Source organism: Gracilinanus agilis, chromosome 2 (assembly GCF_016433145.1).
Source record: "Gracilinanus agilis isolate LMUSP501 chromosome 2, AgileGrace, whole genome shotgun sequence".
Classification (NCBI taxonomy): domain Eukaryota; kingdom Metazoa; phylum Chordata; class Mammalia; order Didelphimorphia; family Didelphidae; genus Gracilinanus; species Gracilinanus agilis.
Genome location: NC_058131.1, coordinates 655523346 through 655543494, shown reverse-complemented (window position 1 = coordinate 655543494; position 20149 = coordinate 655523346). Strand labels below are relative to the sequence as shown.

Sequence of the window (20149 nt, the reverse complement as noted above, 5' to 3'; positions counted from 1 at the left end):
AACAAGTAGTAATTATCACCTTTTTGGGACTTAAATAAAAAAACTAACTTGGTTCAGGGATCACCTGTATCCTGATTGAGATGGCCATTTTTAATGAAACTGAATTTGTTTTATTTTCATTCAAACAGTTTGATCCTTCAACTTAATTGAAGCATCCTAGAATTTACATTTGTCTTAGAATTCTAACTTTAGAGATAACACTTCAGTAACCTGGTCAGCTGCATTATTGGTTGTTTCTAGGGAGTAACATAATTAAGGTTAACTTTGAAAAAGGCCAGAAATTAAGGTGTTGGTGAGGAAATGTGAGAGACAATCTTTGAAGTGAAGTTGTTAAAGATGGCTGTTAATATGAAGGAGTGATAAGGTTTTAATGTAATGTCTGAACAGAATCTCCCTTTACCCTCATAGACAAATCGGTTTCCTTCAATCTTGATTCTTCCTCATCACTGTACTAAAACTTCTTTTAAGATCAATAGTGACCTCCTAATGACTATATCAATAGTAAGCTTAGATAAGATCTGCTTCAATCTCTACATGTTCAGAAGTTTAGAAACTAAATTTGTGGCCTGCTCCTGGTCATGGATCTATTGGCAAAATTGTGACTAGTGTTATTTCTATTACTGTATGTCCTACTTAATGATATTGATCCACCTTCCTTTTAGAAATTCTCTTCCCTCCCCTTCTCTTCAACCTTGACAAATTTTTTATTATTCTTTGACCTCTGTTCCATTTTTGTTTCCTTTGCAGCTTCTCCTCCATTTCTGCTCCTCACATGTAGAACCCACTGGAGACTCAGTCTAAACCTCAGTCTTCTCATAGTATATTCATTTGTTTTCAGTTTAAGTATTCATCTACTTAAAAATGACTCCCCAAGTCTATTTTCAACCCTGACTTCTTTTCTGGACTTCTGTCTCCATGGCTCTATTTACTTGTTAGACATATCCATGTGAAACTTTTAAAACATCTCTCCCTTTTTCTTTTCTCTCAAAAAGAGAAATCTTGAGCAATGCCTTCTTCAATTCTCCCTGTTTTTGTCAGGATCACTTCTGATTGTTCTTTTTTTTAGTTAGAATTAGATGGTAAGCTTCTTGAGGGAAGGGCCCAGTGATCTTTATATTTTTTATGCCTCTAGTTTCCAATCAATAATTGTTCTGGTGAAACCATCCTTCTCCCAAAAACTCTCTAAGTGACTGAGAGGTAATCATCCAGCCTCTGCTTGAAGACCACTAATGAAGGGGCAGTTCACTATCCTCTTAGGTAGCTATTATACTTGTACTTCTGGTTGTCAGGAAATATGTTGTTTCAAATTTTAATCTTTTTGCATTTTCCAACTATAGCTCTTAGTTCTGCCCTGGAGTCGGTTAGAAAAAGTCTAATCCCTCTGATCTGACCCTCTGACTTGAAGATGTAACTGTCAGACCAAAGTCTTTTCTTCTTCAGGCTAAGCATCTATAATCCCATCTCAAGAGGGCATGATCTTGAGGTTCTTTACCCTCTTGGTTGTTGCTTTTGTCTGGATGTTTATTCAAGTTACTGATGGTCCTTCCTAAAACATTGGCTTTAAAACTGGACACTAATCCAGATGGTATTTGGCCAGGGCAAAGTCTAGAAGGAATTCTTGATTTCCCATTCCTGGACACCCTTCTACATATAGTTTAAGATAGTTGCAGATTTTTTTGGCCACCTTATCATTGAGTTGTAGTCAAAAAAATCCCAGATCTTTTTCTCAAAAACTGCTAACCAAACCTCCCCTTTGACAGTCATGGAAAGTTCATAGATTCTTTTTTCTTCTTGTAACTGCCTTTTCTAATTTCCACTAATAGCATATTTTCAAAGCTCAAACTCGACCAGGTTATGGAGCATGGATCTGGAGGTGATGCAAGGGGAATCCCAATTCTCTGCTGAACCTCTTAGAAGAGGTCCTGGCCTGGGGTCAGCTATGTGGCTCAGTGAATAGAGCACCATACCTGGAGATAAGAGGTCCTACTTTCAAATTTGGCCTTGGACACTTCTAGTGTGTGTGTGTGTGTGTGTGTGTGTGTGACCGTGACCCTGGGTAAGTCACTTAACCCCCATTGCCTCATCCTTGCCACTCTTCTGCCTTGGAACCAATATACAGTATTGATTCTAAAATGGAAGGTAAGAGGTTGTTTTTTTTAAGACCTAGGGAGATGAGTTTTACTTAGGTTCTCACAGGTTGTAAATGGAAGGTGGAATTAGGTCTTGCTTTCGAAGTCTAGTGTGCTTTCCGATGTGCCAGGCTGCCTCCAGTTGCCAGTTTCATATTTATAAAACATCCTCTTCTACTACTCCCTCCCATGGAGTGGTTCTAAACTGTGAGAGTTCATTCTCCTTAGCTTGCCATTCAAAGATACAGTATGACCTACTTATCCCTCTAGTCATATTGTCCACTATTACCCTAAGAGAATTCCATATTCTCATCTAGATGGGTTTATTCATTGTTCCTCTTCAGTTTGAGGCCTCTTCTGCCAGCCTGCCCTACTCTTTAGTAACTTCTACCAGTGAACATCTGTGCCATTTAATTTCTGTGGTACTCATTTGAGATTTAGCCTAGTATCTTCTACTTTGTAATGTTTCCCTTGTATTCCTAACTAGAATTTGTTTAATAAGGACAAGAACTGTGGCTTAGAATTTTTTTAATTCCTCAGTGTCAGCATAATTCCTTGTATACAGTAGGCACTCAAATGTTTGACAAAACAGCAATTTTAGAATGAACTTCAGTGCTTTCCTTGAGTTTTTGTCATTTGAGAGCAGTTAGGTTTTTATGGGAAATAGATGCCTGCAAGTTCTGCAGTAATTGTTTTGTTCTGCTGTAATGAATTTCCCTTTATACTAGTCTTTCAAAAATGAGATGCAGAGTCATTTAATAAAAAAAAAGTTCCTGAATATTCAAAACACTTAAATTCAGCACAGTACATGACTTATAAGAACAGTATCTTTCTGCTCCCTTTCAATTGCTCCTGTGGGACAATGCAACCATGATGACAATGTTTGTCCTGCTGAGTAACGTAGCATTCTTTTCTCTTGGTGTCTGAAGAAGCAGCATAGCATGTATTGGGAATGATTCTCCTCTGCTGGGGCAGGGTTCATCTCTGAGACATTACAATAGAGAAATGCAAAGGGCTCCTTCCCAAGATTTATACATTATTTGGGATACTATAAAGGGCCTTTGGGAAAGGACTGGTGGTGGAGTAAGGCAAAACTGAAGGAAAAGCTAACAGAGGTCAGTATTCTCTATGTTCCATTCAATGTAGCCATACAGGCACAATTTAAATATTAGTCTCTACCTGTCAGTAAGGCAACATTTGAATGGAGGGAAATGTATGCTGACTTCCCTTGATCAGAGAAGGAAACTTCTCAAGGTTTGCTGAACTCAGAAAATAAGAGAAGAAGTCAATTTAGATCCGTTTATCATTGAGCCAAAAAAACAAACAACCCAACCATGTTTAGGTGTTTTGGTTTGTTTGTACCTCTGAATAATTAGGGTTATTGTGGCAACGAAATTCTTAGAGAATATTTTATTTTTCATCTTTCGAATGTGCAGAAACATAGATTAGCTCTTTAAAGACCATTATAGAGTCTTCTGGTCCAGATAGATAAATGTAAGCATATGCTATTGGTATAAATAACTTTTTTATATAAGGTCATCAATTATCCAAGACAAACTAAAATATATGCTATTAATGATTAAGCAAAATGAAATATAATTCCTTGATGCTGCCCATGATCTAACTTAAAAATACTCTCTGAAGCAGGAAATGTTTAAAAAGACAATCCCTTTCTCCAAGTAAGTGAAATAAAAAATAAAATATAGGCTGTTTAAAACAGCTCATCTTAAGCTAGGAGGGAATGCTTAGCTGTCTATTAACATAATTCTGAGCATTGGGCAGAGTGAAAACCAGATTTTCCTGGTTTAGAACTCTATAACTTCCTATATTTAAAAAAATCTCAGAAATCATAATCTGTTATAATTGAAAGATAAACAGTTTTTAAGAGCAGATAGAAATGGTATTATAAAGATTGATGTTGTTGTATGCAAAAATACCATATGGGAACATGAAGTTCCCAAGAAAATTGGATTCTATACTAGTCCATTGACTCTATTAAATATCTATAGTACAAACTGTTAAAGGAAGACAAAAGGAATGAAGATTCATTTTCACTGTTAGTGATTGAGTAAACATATGATGGCACAAGAATCAATAGTAAAGCTCCCTGTAATCTTCAGGAAAACTCAAAGGGAAAAATAAATAGAAAACTCAAAAATTATTCTAAAAACATAACCAATATGGAAATAGGTTCTGCATGATCATACATGCATAAATCCAGAGCAAATTGCTTACCATCTTGGGGAGGGAAGGGAGGCAGACAATTAAGATCTTAAGATTTTGGAAAATTTGTTAAAACTGTTATTACAGGTAATTAGAAAAATAAAATAGTAAATTAAGAAAAGGGGAAAAAAGATTCAAAGGATATCTGCCTTGATTTTAATTTTTCATTCAAATTAATCCTGTTTTGATTGCTACCTTAAGGCATACTTTGTGCTGTGTGTGTGTTTTTGTGTGTTTTTTTCTAGTTTTTCTTGAATCCTTTGATGTCTGAAGTTATTACTTTTATGGTGAGAGTGGTATGTTAAAGAAGGGAGAGGGAAGAAGAGAAAGCAGTGAAAAGTGACAACCTTCAGTTATTGGTATATGTTGAGTCAGGGCTGGTGAGTGAAGAGAACCTTATTGATCCTCTTTTATATGTTCTCCTGTATGGATTCTGGAGAAGTTTTGATCTTAGTTGGAGAAATCCACCCTGGAAGACTCAGAGAGACAGATTCACACACATGCGTTAGTGCATGCATACTTTTACCAAAATTTGCATTATGGGTGGTACGACCTGCCTCCTTCCTCCTGCTGAAGGCTGCCACAGTGCCTAGTTATGAAGCTCTGTGTCACCAGTCCTTGGCCCCTTAGAAGGGGATATGATCATGTGGAGCCCTCGTTATCTTCCTTTTTTGAATTCTTATATTGGTTTGATAACTTAGAATACCATGCAGGATATTTTTACATTGATTAATATAGAACCAAGTTTCTTGATGGCACAAACCAAATTTTCCAATAACTTTATGCCCCCTTTTAACACAGTGTTCTATACATACAAAAGTGTTCAAATTGCTTATATATGTATTAATAATTGAAAACCTTGGTTCAAATTATGTTTTTGACAGTGACTTTATGACTTTGGGCAAGTCAAATTCTTAGTGGGCAGGTTAACTCAATAAGGCTATAAATTGCAGAGAATGTGCTGATCTGAATTGGTAGAGGGATTATTTTTTTCCATCTGAGTTCTGATTTCAAGGAAATCCTAGATCTCCCTATCCCAAAGCATTATCACAGATCTTGATTGGATTTTTGCCAAAAGATCTGTGAGTTAAAAGCTACTCCTAGGGATAAGAAGATAACAGGTTACTGAGCAAAGGACTAATATTATTAGTTCATTATTGATTTAACTTGATAGTGTGGGATTTTTTGAAATGTATTTGGGCTAAATGAATCTTTTCTCTGTCATATTAGAAAGAAGACACAGGGAGGATCAAAGACTGCTGGGATAGCCCTGAAGCCCCTGCACTTTCAACCTGTAGCAATGCTGATATTTTCCGTAGAATAAACGCCATGTTGGACAACTCTCTGGATTTCAGTCGAGTCTGCACAACACCTATAACAAAAGGAAGGCACGATCACTTGTCAGGTGATGTTGGTCTACAGGGGAAAGCAGGGATGGACTGGGTTGTTACAGGTGCAGCTAACTAAAGTTCGTAATTATGAAGGCTGGGGTAGATTACTACACTAGTATTCTGGGTAGCTTTAAAATTTTTATTTTTAAAAGAATAACAAATACCTGAAAATGTCATACCTTTTGATTGTTTATAATGCCAGTAGGATTTGTATTTCTATGTGAGACATTTACAGTTTTGGAATACAAATGGAAGATTGGAGACATTTATCAATAGGAATTATTTTGAAATGCCATTTGGTTAGAGTATTTTTAAAAGCACTGAAAAACTATTTGGTAATGGTTCCTGTGCCCAGATGTCTAAAGTTTTATAGTTTTTCTCAACCTCTTAAGAAGGAGCAAAAGCCTTATTTTTCTCTTGGAAATTTTAATTACCCGTTTCATCTTAAAGATTTGAGGACTGGGCTGGAGTAAACATTCACTGAGTACTGAAGGAGTGTAGAAGCATCATAAAAGTTTTCTATTTGTGTCAAAGCAATTACTTGCAGAAGACTAGTGCTCTTAAAGATAAACTTGAGATAACTGATGTATAACACTAATTATTTTAAAGTTGTAACATATGAATAAGGCTTATATATATGTATGTATGTGGAGGTTTTTAGATGAAAGTGGTTTTGTTTGGGGGAATTTTATAATGGAACTTGATTATTGGAGACATTTTGGGATGTTAATAGAACTGGATTTGAAAATCATTGATGTATAAAATGTTTGTGGAGACTTTGGGTTTCAAAACAAAAAATAACCATTACTTTTATTTTTATTTATTTTGTTAAATAAATTCCAATTACTTGTAAAACATTTTAACCATCATTTTAAAAAATTGAGTTCACATTTTCTCTCTTTCCCTCCAACAACCCCTTCCCCCTCATTAACACAAGCAATTTGATATAGATTATACATGTAACCACTCCCTTTAAAAAAGCAAATGGAATTTCTATTTTTGTATTCACCTAATAGTAAAATTTTGTTTACTCAATTGGGAATGAAATGAACCTGAGAACTTGTCTTTGCCCTTAAATCTTGATGGTAAAGCCCAGAGTCAGAAATGGGTGATGTTAACTTGTTCAAATTGGTTGCTTTTTCAAATCCCACAATTTAGAATAATTTTAAGGGAAAGAAAAATATATTTTTTTGCTGCTGCTGAGAGTTGTTACTGCTTTTAGTGACCTCTCAACATAGAGTACTTTAAAACTCCCTTTATCTTATGAATTTGAGTGTCTGTGTTTTTAGTCGTTAGAAACAATTGGAGTACTTCTTAAATGGTGGTTATAATTGCTTTTATATCACTCATTGCATTTTTGAATCTATAAGTAGTTTCATTTGTTAATATAATTGTTTTTCGAGTACCCTAGGAAACATTTCCTTAGACCATATCCAAAGTTGGAAAATAATTGCTTGTATTTCCTAGAAAAATGAACTTACTGTGGGGGCAGCTAGGTGGCTCAGTGGATTGAGAGAGCCAGGCTCAGAGACAAGAGGTTCTAGGTTCAAATGTGACCTCAGATACTTCTAGCTATGTGACTCTGGGCAAGTCACTTGACCCCCATTGCCTAGCCCTTACTACTCTTCTGCCTTGGAACCAGTACACAGTATTGATTTTAAGATGTAAGGTAAGGGTTATTAAAAAGAAAATGAACTTACTATTTTGGATATCTTTGGTTATTGTTGGCAGTTTCAAAATCCACTGCATTTTATTTCATTATACAGGTGATATGGGCCAAAGACAGGAAGAGATTGAAAGTATGGATTCACATCAAACAGGCAATTTTGACATCCCTTTGGAGTACTAATGATTATCAAATTTTGTAATCTAGACATTGGATTTTGTTATCTGTGTACAAAGCTTTCACTTTCAAATGAAGTATAAAGCCAAATTTTAGCAAGTTGTGAAGAAAACTTATTTTCCATTTCCTTTCTTAACCATATGTCAGGCACTGTTGAGTACTGGAGAGACAAAGGTAAACAAATTTCAAGGAAACCATGTCTTAATGGAGCAGATAACATGTACATGACTCTGTAGGAATTATGGAGTCACATAGTAAATTAAGTATAGTCTCAGAGCAAAGATTATTGAGGCCTGGGAAAGGGTTCTTGCAGGAAGTTGGACTTTAACCTTGAAGAAAGTCAGGAGGCAGAAGTAATGACCGAAATTCTAGGCTTGGGGAGAGCCAGAGAAAGTGGTCAGGAGGTCTGGAGTATGGTATTTTAGGAAAAGCCAGGAGGCCAATGTCAATACTAGGAGTATATGAGTGACAGAGGTGGGAGAGGGTGTAAGGTTAATAGGAAGAGGCTAGGTTTTGTTGGAGAATTTGAAAAATCAAAACAGTGTTTTATATTAGATATTTGAGCTGATAGGGAGAGCCACTGAATTATTATTGAAATAGGACTATTGTCAGAGCTGCACTTTGAGAATCACCTGAAAAGTTGAGTTGGAGGATGGTTTCAACTGGGGAGAATCTTGAGGGACAGGGAGGCCAGTCAGTAGGCTATTGCAGTTTTTTCTCCATCTCATAATCCAAGAGTCATTTTCTTAAGCAGTTATGCCATGAATTTATAGGGGATTAGTTCCAATAACTTAGTTCTTTGCCATTCGTTCTCACAAAGTATGCTTCTCTGGAGAAGCAGGCTGACGTTTCAGTTGAACCTCCTAAGAACATTTTTCTAATTTAGATTCCCTTCTTTTGATCATTTTCCTTCACCCAGAGCTATCTCTGCTCTTAAAGTACTTACTATGCTCAATCCCACATTAATTTTCTTGGTTAGAATTTTGCTCTTATTACAACAATGCTTAGAGCATGTTGAATAACATGCTAGACCTGTTCAGTCTTGGCATGGTGACACTTGTGGTGCATTCCCTCTGAATTGTCCCCATACCCTTACTATCTACATTATTGTCCTCCTAACATATTCGAACGTATATGTTAGAAAAATAGTGGAGCCCAGTGGTGTATGAGATGATAAGGGCCTGCACCAGGATGGTGGATGAGTCAGAGGAAAGATGGTACATAGAATAGATAAGATTAGATAATTGGACACGGGTGAGAAATAGTGAGGAGTCAAAGATGACATCTAGGTTTCAGGCCTGAGGGACTGAGAGGATGGTGGCACAGTAATAGGGAAGTTAAAAAAGGGGGTAGAGAGAGAACCTCCTAAGAACATTTTAAAAAATCAAATGAATAGTTAAAAAATATGTCATATCTGCTGTTAGATATGTGGTGCTATTTTTTTCTTTCTAAATGACAAAGCAAAAATCTAAATGAGATTAAGTTAAAATAAATTTTCAAACTTTTAGATTATGCAAAAGGAATTTTTAATGCCTCAACTTTTTTTTGGCTTAAAATTTTGAGTTACAGTTGTTTTTTTGGGGGGGATATTCTTATAGATTTGTTTTTTAGAATTATAATTGTCAAAAGGACCTTGCAGGTCCAATACCCTTAATTTAAAATATGAAACTGAATCTCAGAAAGTAATTTACTGAGGGTCATAGAAACCAAGTCTTGACCCACTACTGTCCTAACAGCCTTTTTGGAATCTGGTCAGTTTTGCTTAACTTATCTTGAACATTGACCGAGAGCAGTGAGCTGTGCATTATGGTGTAGGGCTCATCAGTGACACCTTAAAAAAAGATGGGAAGGTAATCAGAAAGGTCGCACAGTTTGATAATTATTAAATGTTAAGAAATACATAAATACTAAAATAGTGGCAGTTTCTAAAATTGATTTCTTTTTCCTTTAAGTAGTTTGTTTTCTGTTCTAGTTCAGGAATCAGTCTTGGCCTGCTGATGGCCTTGTTTCCTGCTGCAGCATATTTAGCTTCAGTAGTGACAGGGAGAGGATGGTTTTGACCAGCTCATAGCTACTACAGCACTAGAAAATCTGCAATAAATTGACCACTGCACCTTGACAAAGACCTTAAACTCATTTATGGAAGTGAGCATTAGAAGGGTGGCAGTTTGAATTACTCTGAGGTGGTGCTGTTTTCTGTATTCTTTGTTTTTTAAGGAAGAAATGAAACAAGCAAACTCTAAAACGTTTCTCAGTATATCAATTGCAGTGAAACAAATTTGAGTTTTTGAAATATGAACTTTTAGCAGAACAGGCTACTGAGATTTTTCTCAGTTAAATGCAATGTTTAGTGGTAGTGCTATGTTTAGAAGGTTGAGGTTACAAGATATACAACCTAGTTAGATGAATGATGTTACTGTAATAAGATTTTATAATCACACTTTTGAGTTGCTGAGATTTTCATAACAGTTTAAATTTAAATTATCTTTAGATTTTGGGGCTAACCATTAAAATTTTAAAGAAAAATGTGACCCTTTTTTTTTACATTTTGAGTTCTAGATTCTCTTCCTCCCACCCATCCCCCCAACTCCTGAGAAGGCAAACAATATCAGTTATACTTGTGAAATCATGCAAAACATAATTCCTTATTTATCATATTGCAACCCTTCCTAAGTATAAAGAAAGTGAGAAAAATATACTTCAATTTATACTCAGAGTTTAATCAGTTTTCTCTGGAGGTAGACTAACATTTCTTTATCATGAGTTCTTTGGAATTGTCTTAAATCACTATATTTATCAGGGTAGTCAAATCTTTCACAAGTATTCATCATCACAACATTGTTGTTTACTGTGCACAGTATAGTCCCATTTGTCTCACTTAGATTTTCAGCAGTTCATACAGTTCTTTCATAGTAGTATGCCACACTCATATGCCATAACTTATTCAGCCATTCCCCCAGGTGATGAGAATTTCCTCAATTTCCAGTTCTTTGCTACTATAAGAAGAGCTGCTATCAATATTTTTGTACATATAGGTCCTTTTCCTTTGATCTCTGGAGTACAGACTGTAGTGGTGATACTGCTGGATCAGAGGGTATGCACAGTTTTTTAGTCATTTGAGCAGAGTTTTAGATTGTTCTCCAGAATGGTTGGACCAGTTGACTATCCCAGCAATAGTTCATTAATGTACCTATTTCTAGCATCCTCTCCAGCAGTAGGTTTTTTTTTGTTTTGTTTTAAATGGATTAAACTTTTTTTAAAAACTAAATCTCTCAAGCTGATATTAAAATTGATTTCTTTTTCCTTTAAGTAGTTTGTTTTCTGTTCTAGTTCAGGAATATTCTGAAACTATATTTTAAAGTAATGCAGTTAATTCCAGTGGACTTTAAAATTGATCTCTGCCAAGTACTAAATAGGATGGAACTTGGATAATAGGAAGAGAAGGTAACTTCTTAGCTTTTTAGGGGATGGTAGTCATGGGAAGGGTTGTAGCACTACACACAGGCTGACTTGTAGCTCATAGGTAATGATGTCTGCCTTCCCAAAAGACAAATTTAGTAATGATAAAACTTGTCTATCAAACCCAGGTAGGTGTTAAATAAACATTCTGAAATGTTGGAAGAGTAAGTTTTAGAATTCAAGACTTGAACATTATTTTTAAAGTGTCTTGTTTCCTTCAGGTTATAATAGGCACTTAATAAATACTTGTTTTGCTATAATGGTGTATATTAGTGAAAGGAGAAAAGTCTTTTGGGTTGAAAGGAAAACCAGGCTGTAAAGGTACTACTTTTCCCCAAGGTATGATTCTCAGAAACCCCCTAGCCACTGAGGAAGGCAGGAGTCAAGAAGAGACAGTGTTCTAAACTATCACAAGGGCTGAATCTCTTTGTAGAGACCAGCCTAGGGGAGAAAAGGAATAAGCCTGAGGAAACAAATATTCAGTTTATTTTATGAAGTTACTTAGTCTAGTAATTAGATTTTTGAGCATTGTTTTGTCCCATGAAGAGATGAAATAAAAGTACAAAATCAATGCAGATACCTGGAGAAATCACCATTCCCTCATAGCCATAACAGCTTCTTATTGTAACAGGATGTGTCCTTTACCTGGCTGTTTGAATGGTACCAGCTTAAGATTGGACACGCATTTCCTGTTATTCCTAAGCAACCTTTTATTTCTTTTTTTATATTCTAATATTTTTAAAAATATTGTTCTTTTAATAACAAATTTCCACATAAATTTTCCGAATTATGTTATCCAATTTTCTGAATTATATGATCCAAATTGTCTCCCTCCTTCCTTCCCTCCACCCTCCTGGATCTAACAAAGCAATTCAATCTGGGGTATACTTGTATTTTCACACAAAACATACTTCCATATTACTCATTTTTGTAAGTGAATAATTTTATAAAAACCAAAACTCATATCCAAATAAACAAGCAATAAGTCATATATCTGCATTTTTATTTCTCTGGAGGTGGATAGCATTCTTATTTCATAAGTCCTTCAGAATTGTCCTGGATCATTGTATTGCTCTTAGTAGTGAAGTCTGATCACATTTGATCATTCCATAATATTGCTGTTATCGTGTACAATATTTTCTTGGTTCTGCTTATTTCACTCTGCATCAGTTCACATAGATCTTTCCAGTTCTTTCTGAAATATCCTGTTCATCATTCCTTATGGCACAATAGCATTCTGTCACCACCATATATCACAATTTGTTCAGCCATTCCCCAATTGAGGGGCATCCCTCTAGTTTCCAATTCTTTGCCACAACAAAAAGAGCAGATATAAATATTTTTGTAAAAGCAAGTTCTTTCCCATTTTAAAAAGTCTCTGGGATATAGGCCTTGCTAGTAGTATTTATTGGATCAAAGGGTCTGCATTGTTTGATAATCCTTTGGGCATAATTCCAAATTGCCCTCCAGAATGGTTTGATTAGTTAAAAAATCTACCAGAAATACATCAGTGTCCCAATTTTGCCACATCTCCTCCAACATTTATTGCTATATTAGCCAATCTGATAGTGTGAGGTTGGTACCTTAGAGTTGTTTTAATTTGCATTTCTCTAATCAAGAGTAATTTAGAATAATTTTTTATACACTTATTGGTAGCGATTTTTTTTCATCTGAAAACTGCTTGTTCATATCCTTTGACCACTTATCAATTGGGGAATAACTTGGATTCTTACAAATTTGACTTTGTTCTTTATATATTTGAGAAATGAGGCCTTTATCTGAGAAATTTGTTATAAATTTTCCCCAACTTGTTTTCCTTTGAATCTTGGTTGCATTGGTTTTGTTTGTATATAAACATTTTAATATAATCATTTTTTATCTCATTTGGTTATAAATTCTTCCCTTCTCCATAGATGTGACTGGTAAACTATTCCATGTTCCTCTCATGTACTTATATCACTCTTTACATTTAAATCATATGCCCATTTTGAACTTATCTTGGTTTAGGGTGTGAGATATTGCTCTAAATCTAATTTTTGCTATACTGTTTTCCAAATTTCCAAACAGTTTTTGTGAAATAGCGAGTTCTTATCCCAAAAGTTGGGATCTTTGGGTTTATCAAACACTACATTACTGAGATCATTTAGCCACTTCTATTTCTTAGTGAGTAGCAGATTGTTTTTGATGATTACTACTTTATAGTACTATTTAATATCTGGTACTGCTAAGCTACCATCCTTCACATTTTTTCATTAGTTCCCTTGATATTCTTGATCTTTTATTCTTCCAGATGAATTTCATTATTTTCTCTAGTTCTATAAAATAGTTTTTGGTAGTTTGATATGGCACTGAATAAGTAAATTAATTTGGGCATGATGGAAATTTTAATTATATTTAGCTCAGCCTACCCATGAGCAATTAATGTTTTTCTCCATTGTTTAGATCTAACTTTATGTGAAAAGTATTTTATAATTGTGTGCATATAATTCCTGCCTTTGCAAGTAGATTTTATATTGTCTAGAATGATTTTAAACAGGGTTTCTCTTTTTAACTCTTGTTGCTGGCCTTTGTTGAAAATACATAGAAATGCTGATGATTTGTGTGAACTTATTTTGTATCCTGTTAATTAACCTTTATTTCAATCAGACTACTTTCATTATTCCTTTTAAATGATACACACACAAAATTTTTTCCTCTCTTTTTGCTGATGTTGTTCTCTGACCTTTTTGCTCCCACCTAGAATCTTTTGCCTTTCTTATCTTGTCCCCCCCACCCTCATCTTTACCTTTCAAGTCCTACCTCCTCCAAGTGTTTCCATTCCATACAGAAATCTTCTTTCTCTGAATATCTTTTGTAGCATTCATTGGAAAGTAGTGGCAGAAAAAGTTGGGTACCTGGGGTAGTTTAGAATACTAGAATGTGGTCATGGAACATGTTCTAATGGGAAGTGGGATAGAATTTGATTAGGCAGGTGACTAGGTGAAAATGATATTTTAGAGTATGGGTTCTATATTTGTTGGTGTCATGGGCCCCTTATAATACTTTAAAACATATAAAATACATAGGACTGCAAAAGGAGCTAAAACTAATTTGAAATAGTTGCCAATATATTAAAAAAACTCCCACAAATTCACTTAGGTCAGGTTAAGAAGCCTAATTCCAGAAAGAGCAGTTATGAAGTGAGTAGGATGAATTGGGTGGAGGGAGATTGATAGGACTCTGCTGTAGAAAGGGAGAGCAGTTATATTGGTATTGTTACTTAGGCTTCATAAATACCAAGTATTAGTGGAAATGCAAAAGAGACCAAGTTGTGTAAGGGGTTAATGGATAAAGTGATACCAGAGTTGTTTACATTTTTTTCATTAGAAATGAAAGTTTTTCAGGTGGCTATTGGTAATTTTCATTTTTACCAATTATGCATTGGGGAATGGACCTTATTCCTTAAAAATCTATAAAGAATTGTCTTATTTTTGTTACTGTTCGTGGCAATGATTCCTAGTTTTCTCTTTTATTCTGCATTTCTTTGTGTTTTACAAAACACCTCTTCAAATCCCATTTTGTTACTTAGAATTTATGTTTGTTGAACATATGAGAATTTCTTCAAAATCATTACATTTTCTTACTTTTTAAAAAAAAGTTGGTCATTTAATTCCCTTGGAATTTATTGTAGTATACAGTGTGAAGTGTGAACTTAATATATTTTCTTTAGCCATGCTTCTTTACAACTTTACAAATAATTTTTATTTAATGGTATCTTGCCTTGCTGTTTTATGATTTGGGCTTCCTAAAAACTGTAGCATCTGACTCTCAAAACAGCAATAGCTGACAGTTTCTATATCGAGGGCTTTTAAATATATACAGCATCTCATTTGAAGGTTTACAACAATTTTGTGAAGTGTAAATAAAGATATTTGTTTCTCCACTTTCCAAATGATGAAACCAAGATAAAGAGGTCATAATTTGTCTATTTTTCTAATAGTAAATGTCATAGGATTTGAACTTGGGTCTTCTAAAATCCAAATCTCACACTGTATTATACTGCAGTATCTCACGAGTCTTTTATATGTTTGTGCGTGTATGCACTTTGCTTTAGTTTGGATTTGTTCTAACTTGCCTTAGCCTTTTTTGATTTCTCAAGTCAGTTGGTCCTTCTGTCCTCATTTTTCTCTTGGCATTCTTGATGCCATAGTGAACCAAGTCAGTTTTCTGCTGTTCTATTTTCTCTTAGCTATATTATAATAGGGCTCTACTTCCTGATCTGTAGAAGAGGAGAGGGACTAAATGACCATTAACATCTGTGAGATCTGGCCTCTTAATACGATTGTGGCTTTTGTTTTCGAAATCTCAGCCTTGAATTAGACTCTTCCTTTGGCCCTTTCCCATTCCCCTTTTTTCCCCCAAACCCTTTCCTGCTTTTGAATTTGTTGAAGTTACATTTTGCCTGATCTCAACTGGGCTTTTCCTGGCTGCCTTGATTGATTCCCTCTTAAACTTCAGCAGAGTAGCTTTCTCTTATTTTACCAAGAAAATTGAGGCCACTACTAGTCCCTTCGTACAGTCTCAGAAGAAGAGGTGGATCATCTGGTGAGGCCACTTCCTGTCCTTGTTTCCTGGATCCCATTTTTTCCTGAGCTCATCCCTTAGAGCAGTGGTTCCCAAATTTTTTTGGCCTACTACTCCCTTTCCAGAAAAAATGTTACTTAGTGCCCTGGAAATTAATTTTTTTTAAATTTTAATAGCAATTAATAGGAAAGATAAATGCACCTGTGGCCATCACCACTCCCCTGGATCACTGCAGCACCCACCAGGGGTTGGTGGTGCCCACTTTGGGAATCACTGCCTTAGAGCGACTTTTATAATCCCCAGTCTTTCTCCACTGGCTTTTTTAAGTCTTAAAAATATGCTCAGATCTCCTTTAAAACCTTTCCCTGACTTTGCTGTCCCCTCAAGTTATCATATTCTCTATTTTCTCGCAGCCAAACCCCTAGAAAAAGTAGCCTTTACTCCTTGTTTGTACTTCTTGGCTGCCATTTATTTTTCAATGCCTCATAGTCTGGTTTCCAACCCCATCACTCCATTGAATTGACTTTTCCATTATCCAAGATTTCTCTGTTGATCAGTCCAGCAGCCTTCCTCCTCAGCAGGCAAACTGGGCAGTACTAAAGATGAATGTTGCAGATGTCAGGTGCATTGTCACGGTATTTTGGTGGTTTTTGCAGTTTTTAATTGTGATTGTAAAAAATAGGCTCCATTTTGAAAAGAATTATGTGTGGCTAATATTCAGGAGTGGTTGTGGGAGAAGCAAAAGTCATGAATCTGGACAAGGGAGTTGGGAATACCTTTCTTTTAAGTAAACCTTCTTTTTTAGACAGGGCAGTTTTCACTTCTTACCTGGAGTGGTACAACACTTTGTTATTTACCAGCTAAGAGGCACCTGGACATTGAGTTCAGAGTTGGCTTCAGACAATTCTAGTTCAGTGACTGGGCAAACCACTTCACCTGTTTGCCTCACTTTTCTCAACTGTAAAATGGAGTAATAACAGCATCTGTCTCTAAAGGTCTTGTCAAATGTGGTACCTGAAACATAGTAGGTGCTAAATATAGACTATTTTTATATTCTTTTCATACTCTGTATTTTCAATCCAAACTGGCCTTTTTGACTCTTCCTTGTACATGATATTCTTTCTCTCATCTCAGTAGCCTATGTATTGGCTGTGCACTGGGTTTGGCACATTCTTCTTTCTGTCTTAAAAGTCTCCTCTCCATTCCTGGTTGTATTTTCTCTCTACCCCTTCAAATCACTTAATAAATTCTTCAAGGGCCAAGGATTTTTTGTTAGGCACTAGAGTTTACTAATGCTTATAGAATTGGAACTATTTTGTGGTATTTAATTTTTCATTTTTTTAACCCAGTACTAGATAATTATTACTGCCATCCAAATACTGCTCTTCCCAGTTGAACATCTTCAGCACCATCACTTTACCTCAGACTCATTTAGGGTATTCATACTCTTGATTTTATCAACAGGTTTTGTTTTTTTCCATCTCTATAATTGGACATTCCTTTTAAACTTGCTGTTCTAACCTTGAACACAGCTTCAGTTCTTCTATCCTTCTCCTTTCTTCTTTGGCTTTATTTTTCTTCTCATCAAAATCTTAACCCTTTAGTTTAGTACTTCATATTTATGCTGGTCTTGACCCATATGAATCCTTCTGCCCATCATCCTCCATTGTCACATTGCACTTCATCCCTTCATTCCCAGCAGAACTTTCCTATCACTAGCTGCCTTTGGTGCTACTTCCTTGTGCTACTGCATATTGCTGAGGGTCATACAACTGTATTGACTGATTATGGCAAATTTATTATTCAATCTCAGGCCTCTACTCCTACATGTTAGTTATTTTACTCTTCTCTGATTGAACTATTACATTTCTTCCAACAGCTGTCCAAAGCAGTCTCCTTTCAAGCCATTTATGTTCATGCCTTTCTCTTCTTCTTAGCAGAGTATCCTAATTCACTGGAAAAAAGACAGTCTCTTGTGAGATCTCTCTCCTTTCCAATTCCATATTAAAATCACCTCCGCATATTATCCCTTTTGTCCTAGACTCAGGATAATAGTTACCCCTTTTCTTGTCAATATCAACCTATCTGCGTCATTGGTTCCAACTCCTGTTTCTTGCATGCTTGTTCTTTGTCTCTGATTTGCACTATTGTGTTTCGTCTGAGACCCTCTGCTTTCTCCAAGTAATCTCATTGACTCTTGTGAGTTCAGCTATTATGTTTCTGCATCTGACATTTCCTTTCCGAGCTCTAATCCTGCTTCACCTAGTGGCTAGAAATTCCCACTTGGATATTCAATAAAACATATTTTACATATTCAAAATAAAACTGTCTTTTTCCTGAAACCCATGCCTCCTTTGAGGTGACTATCATTCTTCTAGTTGCCCATGTTTACCATATATTAGAGTCTTGTTCAACTTTTCACTCTTACTGCCTCCCTCCCATTCAGTCATTTTACTAAATCTTGTTAATACTTATATCAACTCCTCTTCTCTATTCATGTCTACCAACTTATTTAAGCCCTTCATCTCCTCTTGTTTGGATTGTTGCTGGAATCTCATTATTGGTCCCCCTTAACTACAATCTCCTTTTTCTAATCCATGTTATACACAGAAATCCTATTAATAATTCTGATGGTCAGGTCTGCTCATGTCATTCCATGTTCAAGAAGCTTCTGTGGCTCCCTTTCACCTTTATAGGCTATTGTTTTTGTTTGCTTATCAGTTTGATGATAGAGAGCTTACATTCTAACAGGAAGGACATCAAAATGGTACATATGAGATACAGGAGATGGAAAATAAACCTACCTGTATTCTTGGTACAGATCACCTGAAGAATCTTTAATATGTTCTTGGCTAACATTTAATTCAATATGTTTTGATTTATACTCAGTTTAAGTATAGAATATCTCTATAACTTTCCCTCCACTTTCCCTTGTTATCAAAATTGTATCTCATAGAGAGAATTTGGTATTTTTTTTAATATGTAATTTATGTCATACTGGAATTAATTGTTCCTTGATAGAATTCACAGGTAAATTTGTCTGGTCTTGCAATTTTTTTTCTTTGGGAATTCCTTTATGACTTGTTCAATTTCTTTTTTCTGAGCTTGAATTACCTAATTCTCTACTTATTCTAATTTGGATATTTTATATTTATGCAAATATTAATCCATTTCATTTATTATCAATTCTGTTTCCATGTTACTGGGTGAACATTTCTAATTTCTTTTATTTATTCATACTGAGCTGTTACCTTTCAATTTTTGGTATTGATTTTTTTTTCTTTTTAAAATGAGAATAGTTAATATTTCATTTTAATTTTTTTTCTCTTTTAATGGATTGAGAGCCAGGCCTAGAGAACGGGAGGTCCTAGGTTCAAATCTGGCCTCAGACACTTCCCAGCTGTGTGACCCTGGGCAAGTCACTTGACTCCCATTGCCTACCCTTACCACTCTTCTGCCTTGGAGCCAATACACAGTATTGACTCCAAGATGGAAGGTAAGATAAGGGTTTAGAAAAACAAAACAAAACAAAAAACCTTGCATGCTCAAATTCCTTTTCTATTTTTTCTTATGTTGAGATAAATATTTAGCAATATTAATTTTTCCTTAAGTACTGCTTGGGACTAAATGCCAAAAGTGTTAGTATGTTTTGTTGTACTCTTTAAGGAAATTATATATTTTCTCTTCTTTTTCCCCAGTTATGTGTAGAAAAATAGCTTCCAACACTTTAAAAAGAATTTTGAGTCTTGTATTCTCTTTCTGTCCTTCTCTACCCACCAAGATGGTAAGCAGCCTCATAGATTTTTTTTTTTTAACCCTTGTACTTCGGTGTATTGTCTCATAGGTGGAAGATTGGTAAGGGTGGGCAATGGGGGTCAAGTGACTTGCCCAGGGTCACACAGCTGGGAAGTGGCTGAGGCCGGGTTTGAACCTAGGACCTCCCTGTCTCTAGGCCTGACTCTCACTCCACTGAGCTACCCAGCTGCCCCCTCATAGATTTTACATGCACAATCATGTAAAATTTTTTTCCGATAGAAATCCTTTTGTGGAAGGAAACTCTTACAAAGCAAATTTAAAGAAGAAAGTGAAAAAAGTTTGCTTTGGTCTGGATTCAGATTCCATTAGTTCCTTCTCTGGGCGCAAATGACATTTTTTTTTATTGTCAGTCCTTTGGGATTGTTTTGGATCATTGTATTGTTGAGAATAGCTAAGTCATTCACAGCTGTCTGTTGTACAGTGTTCTTGTTACTGTGTTTTTCTGGTTTTACTTATTTCACTCTCTTTCAGTTTAAGTTTGTCCAGGTTTTTCTGAGCTCTCTCTTGCTTGTCATTTCTTAAAGCACAATAGTATTTCATTACAATCTTATACTATAACTTACTTGACCATTCATTCCCCAATTAATGAGTATCCTCTCACTTTGCAATTCTTTGCCCTCACAAAAAGAACTGCTTTAAATAGTTTTTTTGTATGTACAGATCCTTTCCCTTTTTGTTTTTTATCTCTTTGGGATACAGATCTAGTAATGTATTGCGTGGGCCAA

At 35.5% G+C, this 20149-nt stretch overlaps 1 protein-coding gene across 2 annotated transcripts in view; it reads left to right on the top strand.

Annotated features, from left to right (window-relative positions):
* The first annotated feature begins 5659 nt into the window (after nt 1–5659).
* Nucleotides 5660–20149, top strand: part of CPEB1 (cytoplasmic polyadenylation element binding protein 1) — a 59582-nt gene continuing 45092 nt past the window's right edge. For both annotated transcript variants that reach the window (XM_044665782.1, XM_044665781.1), the window contains exon 1: nt 5660–5757. In XM_044665782.1, the coding sequence (XP_044521717.1) occupies nt 5682–5757 (76 nt within the window). In that variant the 5' untranslated portion in view covers nt 5660–5681. The remainder of the gene's footprint in view (nt 5758–20149) is intronic.